This window comes from Cricetulus griseus (assembly GCF_003668045.3).
Source record: "Cricetulus griseus strain 17A/GY chromosome 1 unlocalized genomic scaffold, alternate assembly CriGri-PICRH-1.0 chr1_0, whole genome shotgun sequence".
Taxonomy (NCBI): domain Eukaryota; kingdom Metazoa; phylum Chordata; class Mammalia; order Rodentia; family Cricetidae; genus Cricetulus; species Cricetulus griseus.
Window position 1 is genome coordinate 91902073 of NW_023276806.1, and position 24119 is coordinate 91926191.

Below are 24119 nucleotides of genomic sequence, written 5' to 3' on the forward strand. Positions count from 1 at the left end.
CCATATAAACAGACTGAGGAAAAAAAAATCACATGATCATCTCACTAGATGCCGAAAAAGCCTTTGAAAAAAGCCAACATCCCTTCATGATAAAGGTCCTGGAGAAATCAGGGATAATAGGAACATACCTCAACATAATAAAAGCAATATCCAGCAAGCCAACAGCCAACATCAAATTAAATGGAGAGAAACTCAATGCAATTCCTCTAAAATCAGGGACAAGACAAGGCTGTCCACTCTCTCCATACCTCTTCAATATTGTCCTTGAAGTTCTAGCTAGAGCAATAAGACAACAAAAGGAGATCAAGGGAATACAAATCGGAAAGGAAGAAGTCAAACTCTCACTATTTGAAGATGATATGATAGTCTACATTAGTGACCCAAAAAACTCTTACAGGGAACTCCTACAGCTGATAAACACCTTCAGCAAAGTGGCAGGATACAAGATTGACTCAAAAAAAAAATCTGTAGCCATACTATATACGGATGACACATTGGTGGAGAAAGAAATCAGAGAAGCATCACCCTTTACAATTGCCACAAACAACATAAAATACCTTGGAGTAACACTAACCAAAAAAAGTGAAAGACCTGTAGAATAAGAATTTTAGTCTCTAAAGAAAGAAATTAAAGAAGATACCAGAAAATGGAAAGATCTCCCATGCTCTTGGATAGATAGGATTAACATAGTAAAAATGGCAATCTTGCCAAAAGCAATCTACAGATTCAATGCAATACCCATCAAAATCCCAACACAATTCTTCACAGACTTTGAAAGAACAATTCTCAATTTTATATGGAGAAACAAAAGACCCAGAATAGCCAAAACATCCCTATACAAAAACTAACTTCTGGAGGCATCACCATCCCTGACTTCAAGCTCTATTAAAGAGCTATAGTCCTGAAAACAGCTTGGTATTGGCACAAAAATAGGCTGGTAGACCAATGGAATAGAATTGAAAACCCTGATATTAACCCATACACATATGAACACCTGATGTTTGACAAAAAATCCAAATTTATACGATGGAACAAAGAGAACATCTTCAACAAATAGTGCTGGCATAACTGGGTGCAGACATGTAGAAGACTGCAGTTAAACGAAAGCCTATCGCCTTGCACAAAACATAAGTCAAAATGGATCAAAGATCTCAACATAAATCCAGCTACACTGAACCTATTAGAAGACAAAGTGGGAAATACCCTTGAATTAATCGGTACAGGAGACCGATTCCTGAACATTACACCAGTAGCACAGACACTGAGGTCAACAATTGATAAATGGGACCTCCTGAAACTGAGAAGCTTCTGTAAGGCAAAGGAGACAGTCAGCAAGACAAAATGGCAGCCCACAGAATGGGAAAAGATATTCACCAACCCCACATCTGACAGAGGGCTGATCTCCAAAATATACAAAGAACTCAAGAAGCTAGTCCCCCAAACACCAAACAACCCAATTAAAAAGTGGGGTACAGAACTAAATAGACAATTCTCAATAGAGGAATCTAAAATGGCTGAAAGACACATGAGAAAGTGTTCAACATCCTGAGTCATCAGGGAAATGCAAATCAAAACAACTCTGAGATACCATCTTACTCCTGTCAGAATGGCTAAAATGAAAAATACCAATGACAGTTTATGCTGGAGAGGATTCGGAGAAAGGGGAACATTCCTCCACTGCTGGTGGGAGTGCCAACTTGTACAGTCACTGTGGAAATCAGTGTGTGGACTCCTCAAGAAAATGGGAATGAGTCTACCACAAGATCCAGCAATTCCACTCCTAGGCATATACCCAAAAGAAGCACATTCATATAACAAGGACATATGTTCAACCATGTTCATAGCAGCGTTATTTGTAATAGCCAGAAACTGGAAGCAGCCTAGATGCCCCTCAACCGAAGATAGAGAAATTGTGGTACATTTACACAATGGAGTACTACTCAGCAGAAAAAAACAATAGAATCTTGAAATTTGTAGGAAAATGGATGGAACTCGAAGAAACCATTCTGAGCGAGGTAACCCAATCACAAAAAGACAAACATGATATGTACTCACTCATATGTGGACCTGCTTTATGATACATAGTAGTGACCTTGTTTTATCAGAGCTGTTTTTAATGATGTTGTTCAGAATGGTTTCCTCTCAGATGATGACTGAGAAGCTAATTAAAAAAAATTGTGCCAAGTACCACAAGAGTAACAGACTGTGCTGTTTTCTGGGATTTTGTTTTTTACTTTGTTGTTGTTGCTGCTGTTTGTTTGTTTTGTTTGTTTTTTGTTTTTTTAAAATGGAGTGTGCTAGATGTCTCTACAATTTTGTTCAAATGACTGCAGAACCTGGAAAAGCTGTTGCTGCTATTGATGCATAACATATTGCCATTATTGCTCTCTCTCTCTCTCTCTCTCTCTCTCTCTCTCTATATATATATATATATATATATATATATATATATATATGCTAATTGAAACTCAAATATGTGATGAATCCAAGGTGTTTCAGTGAGTGCTCACCTGTGCATGCAAATTTGATTTCATCTTTAGTAAGTAGTAAAGTTGTATGCTTGCCAAAAAATAAATAAATAAATGAATAAATAAGTGACACACTGGAAGACAAATGTAACACAATATCAATTTTATGTGTAACCTGGAAATGATGAACTTATGGGAACAGAGAGCAGAATTGTGGCTATTAAGCTTCAATGTGGGTCTTTTAACAATGGGGAAATGATTAGTTTAAGGATATAAAACTGCAGTTGGACAAGAGGCATGAACTCTCTGAAGTCTTGAGGTCTACTGAGAGCATAATAAATATGGTTGATAACAATATGCTATATTTTAAAAGTTGTGAGATAGTATACTTTAAGTGTTCTCAAAACAAAAATTATGAATATGTGTGATATAACATGTTAATTGGTTTAATTTAGCCAAGCCATTGTGAACATACTGTATTCTGTATCATAATTGTGCATGACTTTATTTATGAGCTAAATAAATGAATGACAAAAAAGAAAAGAAAATAGGATATACAGAATGCAAGAAAGGTAAAAATTCTTGAGGCAAAATACAGATTTAAAAACAGGTTAAAGTAAGTAATAAGAGCTAGTGTGACAAGTATAAGGCCAAGCATTTAGGAGCAATGATAAATCTCTGTGTCATGATTTGGGGACTGGTGGTCCAAGAAAGCCTGTTAGACATACCTGACTTGATTTTACTAAAGTTTAAATAAGGTTCAGATATTTAAGCTTTGAAATATTTGTGTTGAAGATGTTAAACTTGCTCCCTAGTACACAGAAAAGGTGTATTAGTAAGTGATAAGCAGAAAATAGACTCCGTATGTAGTGAATGAAAACAAAAACTGACCTAATCTACACTGAGAAAATTTATTATTTTTGTATCAACAGCAAACAATTAAAACTCACAGCTGAAATACAGTGTAATGATCACTCTATACAAATGTCACTACAATGTCTACCTTAAACTTTCTCCTCATTCATCATCCCATTCTTGTCACTGCCTGGAAACTCATGCCCTTTTGAATATAACTACCCTCACACTTTATTACCAATCTACTAGATTTGATTTCTCAGAAAGTATCTCTACACAGGATATTAAAGATGACAACAAAATTATTGTTTCCATTTTATTGTATTGAAAATTAGCAAAATTAAGTAAATTCCCAAATATATTCAACCATATTTATTCTAATTTAAAATTAGGATTATCCAAAGTTCAAATCATGTTTAAACTCTTTTATTTTGATATACTTTAAACTATAACCTTTAGATACCATTGCTATTTGACTGCCTAGCTACATGTACCATTGATTTATAGACTTTCTTCTAACCAACTAATATACTTATCTATTACCCTCAAACCTAAATTTAAATAAACTGGGGCTGTGGAAAATGCTATGGCTCCATGTATTCCATCCTCTATATGGTCATGTGTGACTGGAACTCCAGCATTTCTGAGTCGGGTGACATAAATAAGTCCATCATCTCTTAGGATGTCGTGTTCACATGTGAGGACATAAGTTAATGGCAATCTCTGTAACTGGGAGTCAGTGACTATCAGAGGAGATACTCTACTATCAACAAGTCCTGGATAGGAAGCATTCAGTTTTCCAATAATGGGCTCCCTGTAAACATGGATCTTTTTATACTTTGCAGGAAGAAAGTCACTCCAGTTAACAAATTTGAACAGGTGTCTTGATCCTTCAGGCATGTATTCATTTTTCAGTATTGCCTTTGGCAGTTCTTCATCTTCTGTTAAATATAGACATGACACCTTAATTGCTACCTTCCTTGACAGAAAGGGACCGTGTTGATACTGTTGATAAGATGGCATCATGGTATCAATTGCCTGTAGTCCAGGGTATATCAAGGCTTGTGCCTTAAGCTTGTTTTTGTATTTTGGATCATCCTGTAGCTGTAAATAAAACACATAATAAGTCAATAGCTCTCAAAAAAGGATTGGAAAGTTTGTTTTACTATCTCAAGGTAAATAAATTTATAAAACTGAAACAGTGTCTGGTGATTCTCTCATAACATTTACTCATTGTTTGAAAATTGAGAATGTCATCTGACCTTCTTCACACTTGCCAAGCAAACAGGAGAATGAACGAGAATCCTACTAAAGATGACAGAATGGTTATGTTTAAAATATATTTTTTGTTTTTGCTAACAAGTTATTTTTATGTGTCTAGAACATATGGTCTTCCTGTATCAGCCTCCTATGAGATCTAAACATGGGCATGTGTCATCATGTCCAGCTTGCTTATCTAAATTTTTGACCTACAGTAATCTAAAATAGCAGAAACAATAAAAGTAACATGTAAACAGCATGTCAAACACCCATTCAAATGGAGCATAGTCATTTGTTGTTACTTGTTGCAAACAATCTTATCCTATGTCTTACTTTTAGCTATTAGTATTATAACATGGCAGAAAATGCAAAGAATAATTCATGAAAATCAGAAGAGCAGAAGAAAGTAGTGGACTAGTTTATGTGTTGTTGGAGACTGTGAGAGTTACAGCAGATGACATCAAGTGTTCAGATGTTAACTCGCCAGAGGAGTAATTTTTTGATGAGGTTAATCCTGTTCGGGCAAGGCCTATAGGACCATGGACTCTGGAAATTGTTGCTCTCATTTGCTAAAGCAGCTTGGTGTCTCCCCAATACCTGCGTTGTAGTTTGTAATCTCATGTTATGTGTATAAGTAACCTCATGATTAATTTTAATCTTGTCGGTACATGTATCGGTTGATGGTCAGGAAAATAGGTTTTTATTATCTGTATAATTTTTATATATAGAAAATATACTAAGAAATTTTTCATGGCTAGATCTGTTTGTTCCATGAAACATTGGAAACATTTAACTGGAAACATTAAAAAGCCTGCGTTGTTCCTTTTGTTTCAAGTAATTGTACACAATTAGCTCATTTTTACCTCAGAGCAAGTTTAAACTACACTAAAGGCTTTTTAAAAATAGATCATAAATTTAAAACTTTGCATCTATGCACAAGGTCATAGTTGCAGGTGTCTAACCAGGTTGCTACACAAAGCATCTTAAGAAAAGCATGCCAATTTTTTGCTTGTCAAGTCTAGCTGACAACAGACCTATGTCTCAAGTTTGTCATTGGATACTGTGCCCCTCCCCCTTGTCTGGTCACTGTCTTACTCCTATAACCTTGGAACCTTACATTGTCATGGTAAATGGCTCAGCTACTTATTGATTACATTAGGAATGTGCTTTTGACCAATGAGAAGTAACTTGTAATTTTTTATCCCTTAAAGTCTCCTGTGAGGAGAGATTTTAGGCTAGAGGAGAAGAAGCTAGGAGGAGTTAAAATCAGGACAGAAAAATTAGACTAGAAGCACAAAAAATAAAGAGACTTATTTGGAACAGCATGGAGTAAAAATTTTCATTTGTCCTCAGATACCCTAAGAAAAGTTCCTTTTGCTTCCTGTAGCATCTAATCTGAACCCTGAAGAGAACCTTGGTGCTGAGCCCCAAAGGCCCTCATTAATATGTACTCTGTCTTTACCAGAAATGGGAAGTTTCCTGAGTTTGCAGCTGTAAGAAGATTCTTTCCTTTCATTTCTAGTCATGTACCCTGCAGGAGAGAACCTATAGTAGGCTCCAAAGGGTCAGGATATAAGCAGAACACATTCTTCTCCAGCAGTGCCATATCCACAACTGTATCTGCAGCCTTCTACAGAGAAGGTCAGGATCTGTTTAGTTCAAGGTAACGCCCTCCTCACAGAAGTTAATTTATATAAAATGAAAGGACTAGCTGGAATCTCAGCAGAGAATCACAAGACAAAATATCTGACCAACTTGAAAATGAACAACACACTATAGGTACAAAGTCCTGAACTTCAGAAGGAAAATGAAGAAAGAAAATTTTCCCAAGAAAATGTTGTCTGGTTCTCAATCCTTCCCAGTCTTTAAGCCGATAATTTTGCAAACAAAATGCAGTGTCTCAGAAAGTTCAGAGAATAAGCATCAGTGAACACAACAGTAAAACTGAGGCTGAGCCAAGCAATAGCTCTTCCGTATATAAACAAAAATAGTCCCCGGTTAACAACTGATGGTGGTGATTGAGGCACAGGGAGATTATACTGAAGTTTAATGGTTCATCAATGAACTTTTCATGGTTCATTGATGTATAGAAGAAACTAATTGTTAAGTAAAATCTGAACCCAGGGATATGGCTCAGTTGATAAAATCTTTGCCCAGAACAGCCTAGGGACTGCAAACTTGAAATCAGACATAAGCATGGTGGCGGCCTAGCCCCCATGCTAGCGTGAAGAAAGATACATCTCCTGAGTTCACTGGCCATTTGATCTAATAAATTATCCTGATGAGCTCCAGAATCAGTAAAAGTACTTGTCTGAAAATATATGATTTTCAAGGCCAACTTGGTTTACCTAGCAAGTTCTAGGCCCACAAATGTTACACAGTGAGATTCTATCTCAGAAAGAAAAACAAAACAAAAGAAACATAAATTTGGAAAGGAAAGGAGGGAAATGTGTACATGTAAGGGCAAACACACATGCACACTCATGTGAATGTGGATTTACACAGACACACACACACACAAAAAAAGGAATCAAGTCTATCACACATTAAGCAAAAAGAGAAAATAGTGGCTTTTTTCAGTAATACATCATATACCATAAAATTTAAATCAGAAAAGAAAGAAATGCTAGTGCATTAACAGATTAGCATAAAGGAAAGGGCCAAAGTAGAGGGTGTCAGAATTACAGGTACCTTTAAGGCTTTCCTGAGCCACAGAGTTACTTTTTCAAACACCTTTTGTCCTTTGTTATGATAAACCCAAAAACGAAGGCTCCTAGTTCACTAAAACACTGCCAGATATCATATGCCAAATCCCTCTGAAGCTCTGAACAGTGCCTTCACTTAAAAGTCCTTTCTACATGGGAGGACAGTAATGGAAGACTTTTCACTGCCTGAACTTGTTAGCACTGTGGAAACCGGAGCAGTGACAACAAAAGTTTAATCTGTTGACAAGCCAGAGGGATTATGGGCTCTGACATGGTCAAAGGAGTCCAGGTAGGAGACATCTTAACAAAACAATTGCGTTTTCCAATCTTTCACATTTCACAGACTTTTGTAAAGTCACACCCATGCTTTGGGGGGGAGATAGTGACTCTTACCAGAGTCAATGTGTGGTGATAAATTTTATATGAACATGGAACCCTCTTTCTCAACCAGAACCTTGAAAGGAAAACCACTGCAGTTGGATGGCTATCCTTGGCCTCCTCAGCTAGAACAGCCAACTCATGAAAAGAGGTATATAATAGCCACGGTGTCATAAATTGCTTGAATTATTTCTAGACTTTTCATGAAGGCACCTTTATAAATTTTAGTAGACACCCAAAAGCAATGAAGAAGCAGTTGGTCAATCATAGAGCAGAGATTCCTTGTGCCTCCCACTGTGGCTGACAAAGCAGGATGAATAAGATGGAGGCACACAGGGAGAGGTCCTGCTGGTTGGCTCTATGAGTGCAGGTCTTACCATGTCAACACTAGCACAGAATAGTTTCTGAGGTAACATGGAGGATGGAAGGAAATGGGGAGGAGGGAGGAAGCTAGATTAACCTAGAATATACCATGAATCTTAATGTCTTCTGATATGCAATTTAAAAAATACATTTTGTCACAAATATTTCAATTCTCATAGCTGTATGTTCTCCCATATATTGAGCTAATCTAGAAACCAATGTCCTTACCTATCTTATTTCAAGACTTAAGTCAAATTTAACCATCTTCAGTTACCTGGAGTACAATAATAATGATTCTATACCAGCCACATCCACAGGGTTTTCAGTAGGGTAACAAGTATTGCAGGTATTCTGATGTACTTTTTATTTTACCTATAAACATTCACCTGTATGTTTGTGCATGCTAACACTCAGGCAAGAAAATCACTTCTTAAACTCACACAACAATCAATATGCCTCAACTCCAATGTCCCAATCTTCATTTTCCACCTTATATTAAAGACTACATGTAGTACTATGACTTAAAAATACATGAAATATTGGAGCTGGAGAGATGGCTCAGGCAACATCACTGGCTGCTTTTGCAGAAAACTTTGATTTCATTCCCAGCATCCACATGGCATCTCACAGTGGTCACAACACCAGCCAGGAAATTCAGTGCCCATTTATTGCCTCTGGAGGTACTGCATGTAAGGATAAATCAACTAAGACATCTTGAGCTTTTTATGCTCTAACAAAATGACAGAGGTTATCATTGCAATCAGAAAAACAGTATTTGAAAAGAAGTAGCAGCTTGTGATTAATACAGAAGGTGTGGCTATGTTAAGTGTATTCATCCTAGTGCCACACAAGCTGACCAAAGGAAGTCTAGCATTCAAAGAAGGAAAAAGCACTTATAGAGCTATGTGAAAACACTACCCAGAAAGTGCCTCCTAGAAAATGAACATATATGGACACACATTTATCTCAACATATACAAACTAACAAAAAGGACATGATTAACTAAACTGAGACTATTCTTCCTTTGGAAACAACTCAAACTAGTTTGCAAAGGTCAAAATAGAGATGAGATATGATAACTTATAATCCTACCCCTATTATGTGGACAAACTGACATTGTTTAATTCTTCCTTCTTAATTCAGGATACAAAAAATTATATCATATTCAACAACATGCCTTCTCATTATGAAACTCACAAAGAATTATAATTAAATTACATGAAACTAGTGAGCTCAAAGATTTATATAAAAGAATCATAGCACTCTTCCCCAATTAATTGACCCATTTTTGATTTGTCTTTTATTTTTTGAGTTCATAATATAATTATATCACTGCTTTCTTCTCTTTACCCCATCCAAACCATCCCTTATACCCCTCCTTTCTCTGCTTCAAATTCATGGACTCTTTTTTAATCTTTACTCTGTAGCATTTTATGTTAGCTTTCAATCACATGGTTTAGAATAGTGTCATAACATTTCTGTTTACTCATTAGAGATTATTATGTTTGGCATGAGCAGTCAAAGGCTTGTTGAAAGTTCTGCTTCCAGAAGGACATCATGCTTGAAAGCTCAGCTTCCATAATTTAAAATTCTTAATAATTTCTCTTATATCTACTTCTATGCAACTGAAATGTATAGCACAGTGGATCATGAAGATCAGCAGAGGAGATGACATGTGTTTCATCCATGTTGGCATGTAAAACCTGCAACAACTATGCCACTTCCATAGAATATTTCATTCTACTCCTTTTCACACTTTTCTTTATTCCCCACCCTTTATAAATCCACCAGAATTCTGAACCCATGTGAGATACTGAAAATACTGGAGGTCCTGAAGATATAACAGCCTCGGCTTCTACTGCAACCAAGATTTTCTTCAGATGAAGAAGCAGCAATAGGTAAACACCATCACATCCTTTCTTCCTTATGTGAGCCCTCTAACTTAGACATGTACAGTGCAAATAAAGACAACGAGAAAATGGGGCCAACCATAGTTTCTTTTACAACCTATCCTTCTTTACTCAGCAGTAAGCTAAAAATATAGATGTTGATGGAATATGGACATCCATTATGTAATAGCAATAGTGTAATTGTGACATGATCCACGCTCTGTTCCACTCCTCTGCTAAGAACAAAATACATACCGAAGCACAAGTCATGAACACTGGCAATTCTGCATGTAAGATAAAGTACTTTGATTGCTGTGTAAATGGCCACTGTGAGGTTGGGGACATGTATTGGCAGTTAAAGTGCTTGTCTTACCAAGCATTAGAACCTGAGTTTGGTCCTCCAGTTACAGGACAACTAGGCATGCTTGCAGTCTGCAATTCGAGCCTGGGAAAGCAGAAATGGCATCATCAAAGCAAGATGGGTAGCAAAAACAGCCATAACAGTGAGACCCGAGTTTGACTGAAAGATGCTTCTTCAACAAATGTACAATGGAAGATGATTTCTAATATCAATCTCAGGCCTCCACATGCACATGGAAATACACAAGCAAAACGATGCATAAACACGTGTACACCACACCACAGACAGACAGAAAGACACACACACATGCGTACACACACACTTTTAAAGGCTACTATATATAACATAAGTTTAAGTTGGCATTTTATAACATTTGTTCATGGCTCTTTGGGATGCTTAAAACCATCATGTGTTGTTCCAATTACTCACCTCCACTTTAATGAACTCACCTTGCCTACCTCTATTTATCACAAGAATCTCACAATGTGCCATGGGTTCCTGAAGCAGTATACAAAGCTGTCTTACATTAAAAAATAATACTGATACCATAGTCAATATCTAATCTACCAAGAGGAAGAGACTGAAGAGCTTGTCATCCAGTAGTTAAAGAAATAAGTTTAGAACCTTACATGTGTTCTGTCATGTTAGGCATTGGGTTACATATCCAGTTCTGTCAAGCCTTGGGTTCCTGACAACAAAATAGGGTATGCATCTGTAAATATAATGTATAGGTTTTTTATTTAAATTTTTATTTCTCAAGTATTTCATTTTCTCACTTTTTCCCTTCTAATTCCTCTCATGTGTCTCTACCACTGCCTCAGATTTATGACCTTTTCTCTTTTAATTATATTACCTTTCTGAAAGTTATTTTAATTTGAGCAAAGAAACAATCAGCCGAACTTCATTCTTGTTGGGAAGGACACAAGCAAGATTTCATAAGGGTTAGGAAGGGAAGAAGTATGATAATATAAAATTAAAATAAGAACATGAATTCAAAACCTTAGTTCTAAAAACTACTAAAGACCAACAAAGACCATGTGGTAACATTTGAGCATCCTGGTAATTTTGGAAATGGAACAGACTAAATCATCTGATCAAGTCAGGGGTGTTCTAAAGACTCAGCTCAGATGATGCTCTGTATCTTTGGTCAACCTTGAACAGATATTATAAAATGCCAACTTATACTTATGTAATTGTGGATAAAAAAGGAAAATACTCTGCAAAATTAATCAGAAAATGTTATTGATAGATCACTTTTGCAAGAACTAATATATCTTCTTTTTATTTTTTTCTAGTAAAAAATATTATAATTTGCTGTTAATGACAGATATGTTGCTGGGCTGGAGAAATGACTGAGCAGTTAAGGGCACATGCTGCTTTTGTAGAGAACCCAAGTTTGAGTCCTATACCCTATATGGTGGCTCAAAATGGGAGCTCCAATGTCTGAACAGTACAGTGCTGTCTTCTGGCTTTTGTGGGTATTGCATGCACATAGTACATGGACATGAATGTATGCAAAAACACTCATACACATAAAAGTTAAATAAAATTTTAAAAGAAAAAATAAAAGACAGTTATATTGTTTTTATTTGTGTAAAAAATGCATTTCCTGTGAAAATGAATTGAAGTACACTCGTTTAGTTTTCAAGGATCAATTAAAATTGTTAAACTCACTTAGCAAATAATATGTCTCAGAACTTAAACATCTTTAAGTTTTGGATTTCACAACATCTCATCCCTCTCTAAGAGCAGTTGATGGCTCCTGGGAAAGGGAGAGTCACTTTTCTTTAAGGATGTGGCTTCTGGTGACTTGTCAATGCTCGAGGATAAAGCCAAACATCCAAGAATGCATAGGCAGCACAAACTGTACTTGATGGATGTCTTGATAAGCTTTTGTCAACTCAGCACAAGCTAGAGCTATCTGAGAAGAGAGAGGCGTTTGGAAAATGCCTCTGTTAGATTGTCCTGTGGCAAGCTTGTGGAGCATTTCTTAACTAGTGATTGATGAGGGAGGGCCCATTCCATGCCGGTGATAAAGTTCCTGGGCTGGTGTCCTAGGTGTATAGTAAAGCAGTCTGATTAAGCCATGAAATCAAGCCAGTAAGGAACATTTTTCCAGAAATTTGAAAATCTCTCAGACTCTATCAAAATCCATGTGATATTTTGAAGTAAGAACCATTAAAGTGAAACTTTCGCTTTCCTGGAACAATCAAGACTGATCTCTTAGGCTGAAGAATCAATTGTGATTAAGAGGAGACTAGCACCACTGTGTTGTAGCACAATCTTTTTGTATACTATGAAGATGTGTTGCTCTCATAGGCTTTACAATGTGTTAACTGTCCAATAACTAGAGAGGAAAAGATTAGGCAGAGAGTGAGACTGAGAGAATGCTGGGAAAAAGAAGGGCAGAGTCACCAGCCAGACACAGAGGAAGCAACATGAGCACTATGGAGAGATGAGGTAATAAAGCCATAAGACTGATAAAAATGGGTTAAGTTATAAGAACTAGTTAGGAACAAGCCTAAGCTATCAGTCAACCTTTCATAATAAGTCTCTGTGTGGTTATTTGGGAGCTGGCAGGTGGGACAGAAAATTGTGCTGATACCACTGAGTCCAAATCTTCTGGGAAGTATTTCCTCAGGGTCAGCACATAGAAGTTGTAGTCCAGAGGAGGGCAAGGTTGTATCTTGTGCTGGAAGGAATGAAGGGGTCATGGGAGCAATCAAAGTTTGGCAGGCACCATGAGAGCCTAGTGAGGCTAATGATGACTGTGAAGCCTCAGTTCAAGTAGAGGCCCTGGGATTGAAGCGGTCTTGCTTAACAAGAGACCAATTCAGGAAGAGTTTAAAAGGAGGTGGCTGCATAGTTCCATAGTAGATAATTTGTCTAGCAAGCATACATCCTTAGATTCAATTTCCACTAAGCATGAACACACCCATACACACACCACACACACACACACACACACACACACACACACACACACACACACACACACACACACGCAGACACACACGGACACGGACACGGACACGGACACGGACACGGACACGGACACGGCCACGCATGCATGCATGGATTATGAAATCCTTAGTCAGCATTACCTAATTAAAGCCACATCTAAAGCTAAAATCATGCAAAAAGAATGAACTTACATGTTTATTTTACATTTTATAAATTGCAGCACAAACATCATTCAAACACAACATCTGAAGCACTTCCTTTGTGTTAGGACTAAACTGCTGGTTTCAATCATATATAGCACACACAACATACCAGTTGAGTCACTGCTGCTACCAAGGTGCCCCCAGAACTGTCTCCTGAAATACAGATGCGAGAAGGATCCACTCCATATTTTTCAAGAACTTTATCCTGGAGAAAGAACTTGACCACAGAAACACAATCTTCAATGGCTGCTGGGAATGGATACTGAGGAGCCAGTCTGTAGCTTCAGAGGTAAATGAAACAAAAAAGCAATCAAGAACTTATGATTATGCTTATGTATCCAACTATCTCTCAATTTTATCAGCAGATACATAAGTAAAATTTGACCCTACTTTGAACCTTTAAACCATCAACTAAGCCTGGCCTTCCTACTAGCTTCTAATTTAAAACAAGAAGTAGATTCTGGTTTTAATACAATAAAATTGGCAGAGACAAGCCAATTTTCTCCAACCTCATGATGGATTAGTAAGAAGTACAAAATACACTCAATAGGTTATAAAGCAATAAACATGTATTTAACTTCTTGTATATTGTTGGCCATTTGAGCAAAAGGCATGAAATACTAAGAGCTGTCATTGAAAACATTCTTAAAATCTTTGAGATGTCTGTGGTGATAACTGTTTATGATTTAATAAAGCCACTGAAGATGCAAAGCTAGCCACAGCCATAGAGTCAGGCAATGGTGATATACACCTTTTATTCCATCAGCCACACTAGTTAGCTATAGAAGCTGGACAGTGTTGGCACACACTTTTAATCCCAGGACTCAGGAGACAAGGCTGGTGGATCTCTGTGAATTCATGGCCACCCAAGTTTATATTAGAGTGAATCAGTCTAAAAGAGAAACAGCTCACACAAAGGAGATCTCAGCACTTGGGATCCCATGCCTTTAATCCCAGCTCTAGAGAGGTATATAAGATAGGAGCAGGACATTCAGTATTCAGTCTCAGAGATTCATTCTCCAGTCACACTGAGGACAGCACAGCCCTTTCAGCCTGAGGTAGAGGTAAGAGCTAGTGGGTGAATGCTTTACTTTCTTTTCATCTTTGAACCCCAATATCTGTCTCAGGGTTTTTATTATTTGTGTTACAATGGTTCCAACATTTGTCTAATTAATATTACTGGGCCCAAAAATAACTCTAACACACATTGTTTTATTACCATGATAAATAAAGCCTACCACCCCTCAGTTAGATTGAGTATACACTGCAGGCATATTACCTGGGTAGGCTTTATGTTTTCAAAGCTACCACTGATTTATTGGCAAAGATGCTCTATCTCTGCCTCTCACAGGTGTCTACCATTGCATAAATTAAAGCACAATTTCACCTTCTTGAGGAAACATTGATATTATAACACTAAAAAAATTTTAAAAACCAAAATTTACTAGCAGCAGTCCAGCCACCATCTAGGACCATGTAACTTATACTGTAAGCCAAGCTTATGATGGGAGGACAAGGGCTACAGTAACAAAGATTGCCAGTCTCTTACTCTGGTACTATAACAACAGCATCAAGTTTGTTGGCTGTCAGTCGATTCAGGAAGTCATAAGGCAGCATCTCTGAAATGAAAGAAATACATATAGAAGAGAGCTATGTAAATGCCAGACAATTAAAACCTATCCATACCTATTAATCCCCACAGAATTTGAATTGCCATTACTTATGAAAACCTTGAAGTCAACACTTCTGTAACCTTCCTTATCTCCTACCCACTAAATCACTCCTAAGCCAGGCCAGAAGACAAAATCTTGTCAGGGCACAATGAAAGAGGTTTGTTCTGTGTGTCCTGATGGCCTGGTAGGGTTCTCTCAGGAAACTTCCTCTGGCTTCATAGTGTTGCTAGCTTCACTTGACTCCCGGCACAGAGCATAGTGTGCTGTAACTGCTCATGCTCATTTCTGGGGTCAGTTATATTAGGAGGAGGCTTGTGGCTGAGCAGTATTGAAGGAAACTACACTAGGCAATATTAGACAGATAGTAGCCAATGAGCAATGGCAAAGATCATAGTCCAAAGCTTTAGTAGTAACAAACTATCCTTTAGTTGAATTTATATTTTTTTTCAGGAGAGGAAAAAGTGTATGTCTTAACTCTGTCAAAGTAACCATGTCCATATCCATAAGACTGCCTATAAAAGAGAACTCAAGAAGCAAGTTGAAGATGATATTACTATCACCACTATAGTATTGATAAATTAAGATAGTCACCATAATTAATCTTTAAAGATCTTTTAGGGTTTTCCTGCTTTTTAATAAAAGGCCTTTAGTTTACATAAGGCTAAATATATTTCTCAGAGTAATTTTTAATGTTTTTTTCCCTTGTGAGAGGCTTATACTTTAAAAGAAACTCTAAGTTTCTTTTCTGAACATAAATGAAATTTTTAATTGTAGTTAAAATCAATCAACATATTCTTGCTTGCAATATTTCCTACAGAAATTAACGATGAGCTGAATCTAGTTATTATACAAAGAGGTGAGGACAAAATTGTAAATTTATTATGATTAAAATCTTAACAGAAAACAATGTCAAAATTCATCAGCAAAAAACAATTCACATAAAAAGCATAAATTAGCATTATTATATAAAACACAAGCATAATGACTACTATCAAATCTTCAAGGGAAAAATGAAGTCATTGCAGGAGAAGGTGTAACAAGGTCATGAGAATACATAGAGTTCCAGTTCATATAATAAATGAAAACAAAATTAAAATTCACATTAAAAATACACTTACTGCGACTTCCAAAGCAAAAGGCACCACCATGAATATAAATAACAGCTGGTCTCTGTCTTTCAGACTTCCTTTTTGGCAAATACAGACGAACAGGAATGCTACTGAAGTCTGTGTCAATCACTGTAATGTTTTCATCTGAAACTGGCTTTATATTTTGAAGTTTCATTAATATGTTGAAAAAGTCTTCAAATTTCATAATACCCATATTTTCAAATAATGTGCCCTATCAAAACAACATCCAAATGTGTGTGTTAATTTTTTTATTTTAGTAACACTAAATGTACATAAAGATGCAATGGAAAAAAGAGTAGGTGGTATGATAAAGCTCCCCTGTGTATAGCACATCCCTCATCACAGGTGAAATGGACATCTCAGAAAGTGGGAAAGAAAGATATGGAAACATAGAAGTAGGGAATATGGCCCAAATACAATGTCTTCAGATATGACAAGGCAATCACACTTACAAACTCATAGCTGCTCTAGTTACCTGAGTGGGATGTGCACATAACCAAATGTGTACATAACAGCAAATAATATGTAATATATATTGGGGTTTTGTAACATAAGAGGCCCTAATTGCAACTCAGGAGCTAATGACAGTTAATGGCTACTGGGGATGACAGAATCAGGTACCTTCAGAGAAATGGCTCTTGGTATGTTGTCCTGGCTCCAGTACATGGCTCTACATGCATACACATATAGGCAGCACTAACTCATCACAGTGAGTTATAAATAATATTTTTGAAAACAGACATACTGTTGAAAGGGCTATGCAATAAGAAGGGTCTGGGAGAAGTTGTAGGGAAAAGTAGAGATAGATGACTAAAAGAAGATAGATGATAGATACATGCATACATACATACATACATACATACATACATACATACATATGTAAATATATATTTTATTTATATTTTCAAAACAAAATAGTATTAGTCAAGCACAAAGGGCAATAAAATCAGAAAATATTTGTACCAAATAAGCCAAAGGATTTTCATTTTTACTTTAGAAAAATCTAAAAGTATTGTTAGACTTTCAAAAAAGAGAGAGACTTATTACATGTCCCAACACATGGACTATTGTTATTCATACTATAGAAATCTCTATAAATTCATCTGTATAAGACCGGCAAATCATTGAGTCAATCAACATTTCATGATGATGAAGGACTTGTTCATAAGGTCCCACCAAATATTCAGGAAATACTAACAAGTAATGGTTGTTGAGAGGGGAGATGGCACTTTCTTCAGTGGTCTAGATAGTTTTTCTTGCTCTGGTACATAATGTTCCCCTATGTTAAGGAAGGAAACTAATTAAACTAATTGAGTTTCACAAAGAAAGAAGACATAAAAGGAGACTGAGAAAATTGTGAGAACAGTTTCAGCAGATGAGAGGGAATGCATGCAAATTTATGAAACTATCAAACAATAAAAGCTTGTAAATGTAAAAAGAAATCTCAAGCATGCAATATTTGAAAACAAGGTAATCTTACTTGATACCAAAAATTTTTGTATCTGGAAACAGCATTTTATGCTTCCTTTCTTTGTATGTATACACCCAATATTTGACTTTATTTGTTGTTCATTAAATTTAGTTTTGATGTATAAAGTTTAACTCTCTCTCTCTCTCTCTCTCTCTCTCTCTCTCTCTCTCTCTCGTGTGTGTGTGTGTGTGTGTGTGTGTGTGTGTGTGTATGCAGGCATGTGTGTACAATATACATCTATGGAAGCTAGATGATACATTCAGATGTTGCTTCTCAGTTTCCATCTTGTCTGCTCTTCTTTGCCACTGCATATGCCAGTCCAGATAGCCTGTGAACTTCCAAGGATTCTTGTATCCCATCTTCCCATGCCACCATGGCAGCTGTAGAGTCACAGATGTACAACACTATATGCAGTTTTATGTGAGTACTGGACACCCAAACTAATGTTTCCATGCATATGCAACAGATGCTTTACCCACTAAGCCATCTTCCTTGCCTTCAATTTTTATTTCAAATTTGAAATATAATGACTTAGTTACTATGTTCCTGATAGCCTATTTCCATTGTTAATCTGCAAAGAGATTTCTTTTCCTTTTCCTGAAAGAAACTTCTTTTCATTTCTGTAGCTGGAATAAATTTCTCTTTAGTATTTCTAACATTTTCCTAACATGTAACTACTAGTTCAAATAAAGGAAACCTATAATTTCTGTGTTACTAGAATACTTGAGGTGCATGTATTAATGTCATTTTCTCAAGATATCAAGTTCTAGCTAAGATTACAGATGCTGCACACTGTCTCCTTTATTGAGAGAAGTGCTACCAGAGGCACTAGCCAGCTTGCTAACCAGCACTAGACAGGTAAAATCAGGGGTAAACTGAATCTTTTAGGCCAGTGTTACATATGCTTCTCTATATAAGATTAGGTGATAAATTATATTTTTATAATTTAGAAGAAATTATAAATTGTCAAGTGATAATAAAATGTTAAATTATACATCAATTTGAAAGATACATGAGTAACCATATTATAAGAGACAGGTGCTTCCACAGATATAAAGATTAAGAATTATGTTATCACGTTGGCACTTCAGATTTAAAAAACAAAACAAAACTGTATACAGCTTATAACTTTAAACACACATACATGTCTAGAAATAAACACAAGCACAGAAAAATATGTCTTTTGATCATTTGTAAAACAGGCAGTAGTATTTAATTCTGAGGCCACCTGCATATTTGAGTCTTATAAATAGAAATATAGATAATTCTTGTTTTGGTAAGCTTAGTATGCATAAATAAGCTGGTAACAGTGTTTTAATTCATTTTAGAGAGCCACTATCTCTATTCATTAAAGTATTTTACTGGCCACCAATTAATAAGTCACAAGTAATTTATTAGTTAAGTTATATTCAATCCCAAGATAGTTTTTTTTTTTTTTTTTTATCACGAAGTGGTAAGAGATAGTTTATTCTGAAGCCAATAACAAGTGACCATAGCCTAAGAATACAGTCAATCCCAAGTTAGTTTTAGTCTGCTTGGGAAATTTATTTTGAGTACAGAGTTAAAAAATAATAATGAAAATAGAGATAATTAATCTTTAAATCATATCAGAAAGTGGATATTTTTAAAAAAATTTCCACCAATCTTGAATATCTTTAACAAATAAAAATTCATTGTCTCTTTAACCTCTTGATAACATTACTGATAGACTTCCCAAAACAGTGACAAAATAGTCTACATTCTTGTTAGAAATTTGAAAGAGCCCACTTGTCTTAGTTATTTTCCTATTGCTGTGATAAAACACTATCACTAAGGCAACTTACAAAAGAAAACACTTATTTGACATGTAGTTTAAGAGGGTTAGAGGCCATGATAGGAGAGCAAAGATATATCTGAGAACTTAGCTCTTGATCCAAAACCATGAGGCAGACAGAAAGCATTGATAATCACAAAAAGACTTTTGAAACTTAAAAACCAGTGTCCAGTGATACACCTTCTCCAAATCTTCTCCAAATAATCCCACCACCTGGGGTGGAAGTATTAAATATATGACATGAGCCGATGAGGCCACTCTTATTCAAATCACCACACCAGAGTACTCAGAATACCCATGATACAAACCAGAGTTATCTGACGAAAAAAGAATAAAGCAAATGACACTATTTTCCTGTGGGAAACAAAATCAAAGAAGTAAACTTGAGATTATATGAATCTGAAGTCAATGATTTTAAAACAACTATTATGATCAGGTTCCATAATGTAAAGGTGAATCTTCTGGGAACAAACTAAATATGAGACATCCTTAAGAAATGAAGTGTACTAAGAAGGACTCAATGAAAAATTCATAAAAGAACTAGGAAATGATATATCCAAAATACAATGTTTATAAGTAAACCTCAGTAATAAAGTGGAGATAACAAAAAAGGATTCATTGAACTTGAAAGTATATCAAAAATATATACTTTATCTGGAATAAAAACAGTAATTGAAATTAAGGAAGCAAATTTAAGATCCATGAGATAATCCTTAATGATCTGACATTAATATAGTTGGAGAAAAATGAAATGCTGGAACAGAAAAGATATAGTTGATGAACTAACTTCCAAGGTTTTAAATGATGTATATTTATATATCTAAGAACCTCATCAAGACTCAGAAAAGACAGTCACAAAAAAAGTATGACTCGGTAGATATAAGTACTTGCCACCAAGGTTGACAACCTGAGTTCTATACCTGAGACCCACATAGTGAAAGGAAAGGACTGACTCTACAGTTGTTCTTTGACTTTGCCCTTTGACCTCTAAGCTAATGTATGTATGTATGTATGTATGTATGTATGTATGTATGTATGTATGCATGCATGCATGCATGCTATGGCAGGAACCTGTACCTGTGAATGCAAATATACACACTGAGTAAACAAATTTAACAAATACTTCTTAAACCTTACATAAATATATTTTCGAAAAAATCACAATGAATGTGCTGAGCAATAAGGATTTTTATTTTAATTTAGAGTAATCAGAGCACAAAACACAAAATGTTTGAGAACTGAAAATGGCTGATTTCGTAAAAACAAAATGCACATCAGAGAACAGTTGACTGTGTGATGAAAGAATAGCCCTAACAACATAGATTTTAGATGTATGAAGAAGATATGTTTTTAAAATGGGATACAGGAAAAAATAAACAATTGACACAACTGAAAAGTCTACAAGAATTTATCTTCACCAGGTTTGTTCTTGGTGAATACAGTAAAGGGAGTTCCTGAGAGAAAAGGCACTGACACCAAAGAAATCATCACTCGAGTAATCAAACAAAAAGGAAACAAGTGTATTCTTCAGAAACAAGCCAAACTACTCATAACATTTAAAATAAAATGGATGAATAGTGAGGAGAGATCAAGTTATATTATATGTAATGCCCACACCTTTAACAGAAAAGAACAAATGTAAAAGAGTCTACAAGGAAAAGATAATATCTTCTATAAAGAGAGCTATTATTAAATCTATGCCATGTATGAAAGATAAGGAACAGACATGTAATCCCTAGTATGATAAGTCATGTTTAAGAGTAATGCAGCCAATGTCATTTATTGGGAAGTCAAATAAGATAGGATTAGTCACCCTAAGGAAGTCAAACAACAGTGTGTTTCACACAGCAGTTCCTGTCCCAATAAAATTATAAAAATAAAGAAATGGAAGAAAGAATTGTGAAAATAGCCCAACTTGCAATAGAAAAATACATTTATTGACAAAAATGTATTCCAAATGATGCAAAGAATGGCAGGAAATAGGTGTAAGAAATAGCATATTTAAATAGTAAATACCAATAGCATTTCAGAATCAATTGTAATTACATCAAAGATGATAACAAATATAAATAGATTAATGTAAATGATACTTTTATGTAAGTCTTTTAAATACTGAAATGCATAGCATATCTGTAATCTGGAAGACATAGCTCTGAAATGTATAAAAATGAAGGTGAGACATGAGAAATTACAATAGTGAAATAAGAATTTAAAAGGAGCCCAACTGGCTGTAAAAATGTTAGACAAAATGAGTATCATTTGAATTCCCAGTGTAAGTCTGTTAATCATGGGAATGATCATTTAAATAACTGTCATAATTTGTTCATATATATTCAGTATAAGGAAAACAATACACATTTACATGTTTCATAATTCTCTTTTACATTTGAGGACACAAAAGTCAAATTTTACAATTATATGATTTCAAAATACATTTATATTGATATAAGTATTGAATCAGTTTAGTAATATATGAACTGGTGATATTATGAATACTCAAGGATGCTGGTGTAACAGTTATAAATTGGCACTTGTTCACCCTCATTTCCCCTACTGTCCAGCCAACAATGTGAGGCATTAAGAAACCCAAACCAGATAACCCAACTAACTTTGAACTCAGAAGAAAATATGTCAGCTATTTTAATATTAGTTTAGCTGTCAACTTCATACATCCTAGAATCACCTTAGGAGAGTCTCCTTAAGGACATCTCTAGACCATGTTGGCTAGTGAACATGTTTATGGGGAAATGTCTTCATTATATTAATTGATGTGTAAATACACAGCCTTAAGGTAGGTGAACCTGTTCCCCTAATTGGAGTCCTGATAGCTAGCTAAGTACAATCATTCATGTCTCATTTCTTTCTATCCTTGATTATTAATGTGATAGCATATAAAGTCCCCAACACCTTGATTTTCCTGGAATAATTGAATTACTCTATTATATGAACTAAAATAAACACTTTCTCAACTAGTCTACTTTTTACCAGCATATGTTATCACAGACACCCACATGAAAATAGGACAGCTGTCTAGCTTGGGAAGATGGCTGTCCTTCTCCAGCACAACAGGCAGTGTCTTCCTCATCTACCACACCTTGCAGTGTCCTTTCTGATCATTCATTGTTTGTTCCTGCCTTCTCTCTAAACCTTCCTATTGCCACAATCACCATATTGCTTCCAAACAGAGGCACATTTTGGTAAAAGGTAACATGGTGTGTTCTTGAGTTCAAATTTTGGAAATGTCATTATAAAACATGAATTCCAGTATTATAGACATAAAGATAGATAACAGCAATAACAGGTGACAAGATGTGGCCTTTGAATATCTGTGTGTCTCTGAGATGTGTCAGGGAGCATGTGTCAAACAGTACACTTTCTTCTTAAACAGACATGTGCTCTGCTCATGAATGCACAGCACAGCTTTCTTGTGGATTTCACAGATAGGATGTCACAGCAAACTAACACAAAAATAGGTAGGATAGCCAGCTATCTTCCCCAAGTAATTGTAAAATGATATAAAAATAGAAATAAGCGCCGCTATCATTTTTCCGATTATTAAAATATAGTTTATTTTAATATTAACATAGCACTTATATAAGCCTGTAATGATATCATCACCATTGAGTTAAATATTAACACATTTAAAATTGATGAATATAATCCAAATATGAACTTCTTTTAGCATGAGAATACACAGTTTTGAGTACAGGAAGCTTAAGAACTACATAAAAGGGAAAAATATACTAAAACAATAGAAGGTTAAAAATATACCAGAAGCTCAAAATATGAATGATTAATACATGTGAGTTTAAGTAAATGTGTGAGCCAAGGGTTTCTGTAAAGCATCAAATATATTCAAGCATCTGAACAATTACTCAAGTTTTCTTTTAGGAATGCTAGTTATGTTTGTTGTCAATATATAATTAACTTTAGAAATAGCATCTTATAAACATGTGTGTCCCACAATAGATAATAAAGCATGTTAATGATTAACTAAAATGTTAACTACATAAACTATAATATTATTTGGTAGGTATAGCATTAAAGAAAAGTGAATACTCTTTCAAAATACCAACTAAAGGAAACTTCATATATTTGTAAAAAGACTTCCCAATTTCCCAGGAAAAAAATATTACCATAAGTGATGATATTTTCGTACCAGCATCTATGATTCTCACTTTCCAGTATTCTTCAATGTTTTCTGGTATGGGTGTATAAATATAATAAGCAAAAAGAATACAAGATAATCCAAAGAACAGAGTTTTGTACCTCATGATAAACCTCCAACTTTCTCTGTGCTGACAGTGAAATGTCACCTCATATATAGATTGCTAAATAGTAAGACAAAGGTATTAGGCCAAGTCTTCAGATAAAATTACAATAAAGCAACACTCATTGAATATCCAGTTCTAAGATCAGGCCAGCATTGTCACAGGTAAGGAAACTGTGCTTCTTTGTTGAACACAATGCACCATGAAAAATCTGGTGAAAATTTATGTCAAGAGCAAAACCATTATGAAAGTATCAAGTTCTTTGACATCAGTGAAACACATCTTAGTAGGACTCTCAGCACAGCACAAGAAAGA

General features: G+C 35.4%; 1 protein-coding gene across 1 annotated transcript; it reads right to left on the reverse strand.

Moving 5' to 3' along the window:
- Positions 1-3824: 3824 nt before the first annotated feature.
- Positions 3825-23807, reverse strand: LOC100771391 (arylacetamide deacetylase-like 2). Its single transcript, XM_027391618.1, has 5 exons — positions 23670-23807; positions 16238-16460; positions 14996-15065; positions 13556-13727; positions 3825-4427 (listed from the first exon to the last, which is right to left on the reverse strand). Exons 1-5 carry the CDS (start codon positions 23805-23807, stop codon positions 3825-3827), a joined length of 1206 nt encoding a protein of 401 aa, XP_027247419.1.
- Positions 23808-24119: the final 312 nt, after the last annotated feature.

Excerpts from the sequence above, each read along its gene's own strand:
- LOC100771391 (XM_027391618.1), bottom strand. The coding sequence starts at position 23,807 with ATGAGGTACAAAACTCTGTTCTTTGGATTATCTTGTATTCTTTTTGCT. Across the intron at positions 16,461-23,669 it reads CGAAAATATCATCACTTATG|GGCACATTATTTGAAAATAT; the intron begins GTAATATTTTTT and ends TTGTTTTGATAG. Across the intron at positions 15,066-16,237 it reads CTTTTGCTTTGGAAGTCGCA|AGATGCTGCCTTATGACTTC; the intron begins GTAAGTGTATTT and ends CTTTCATTTCAG.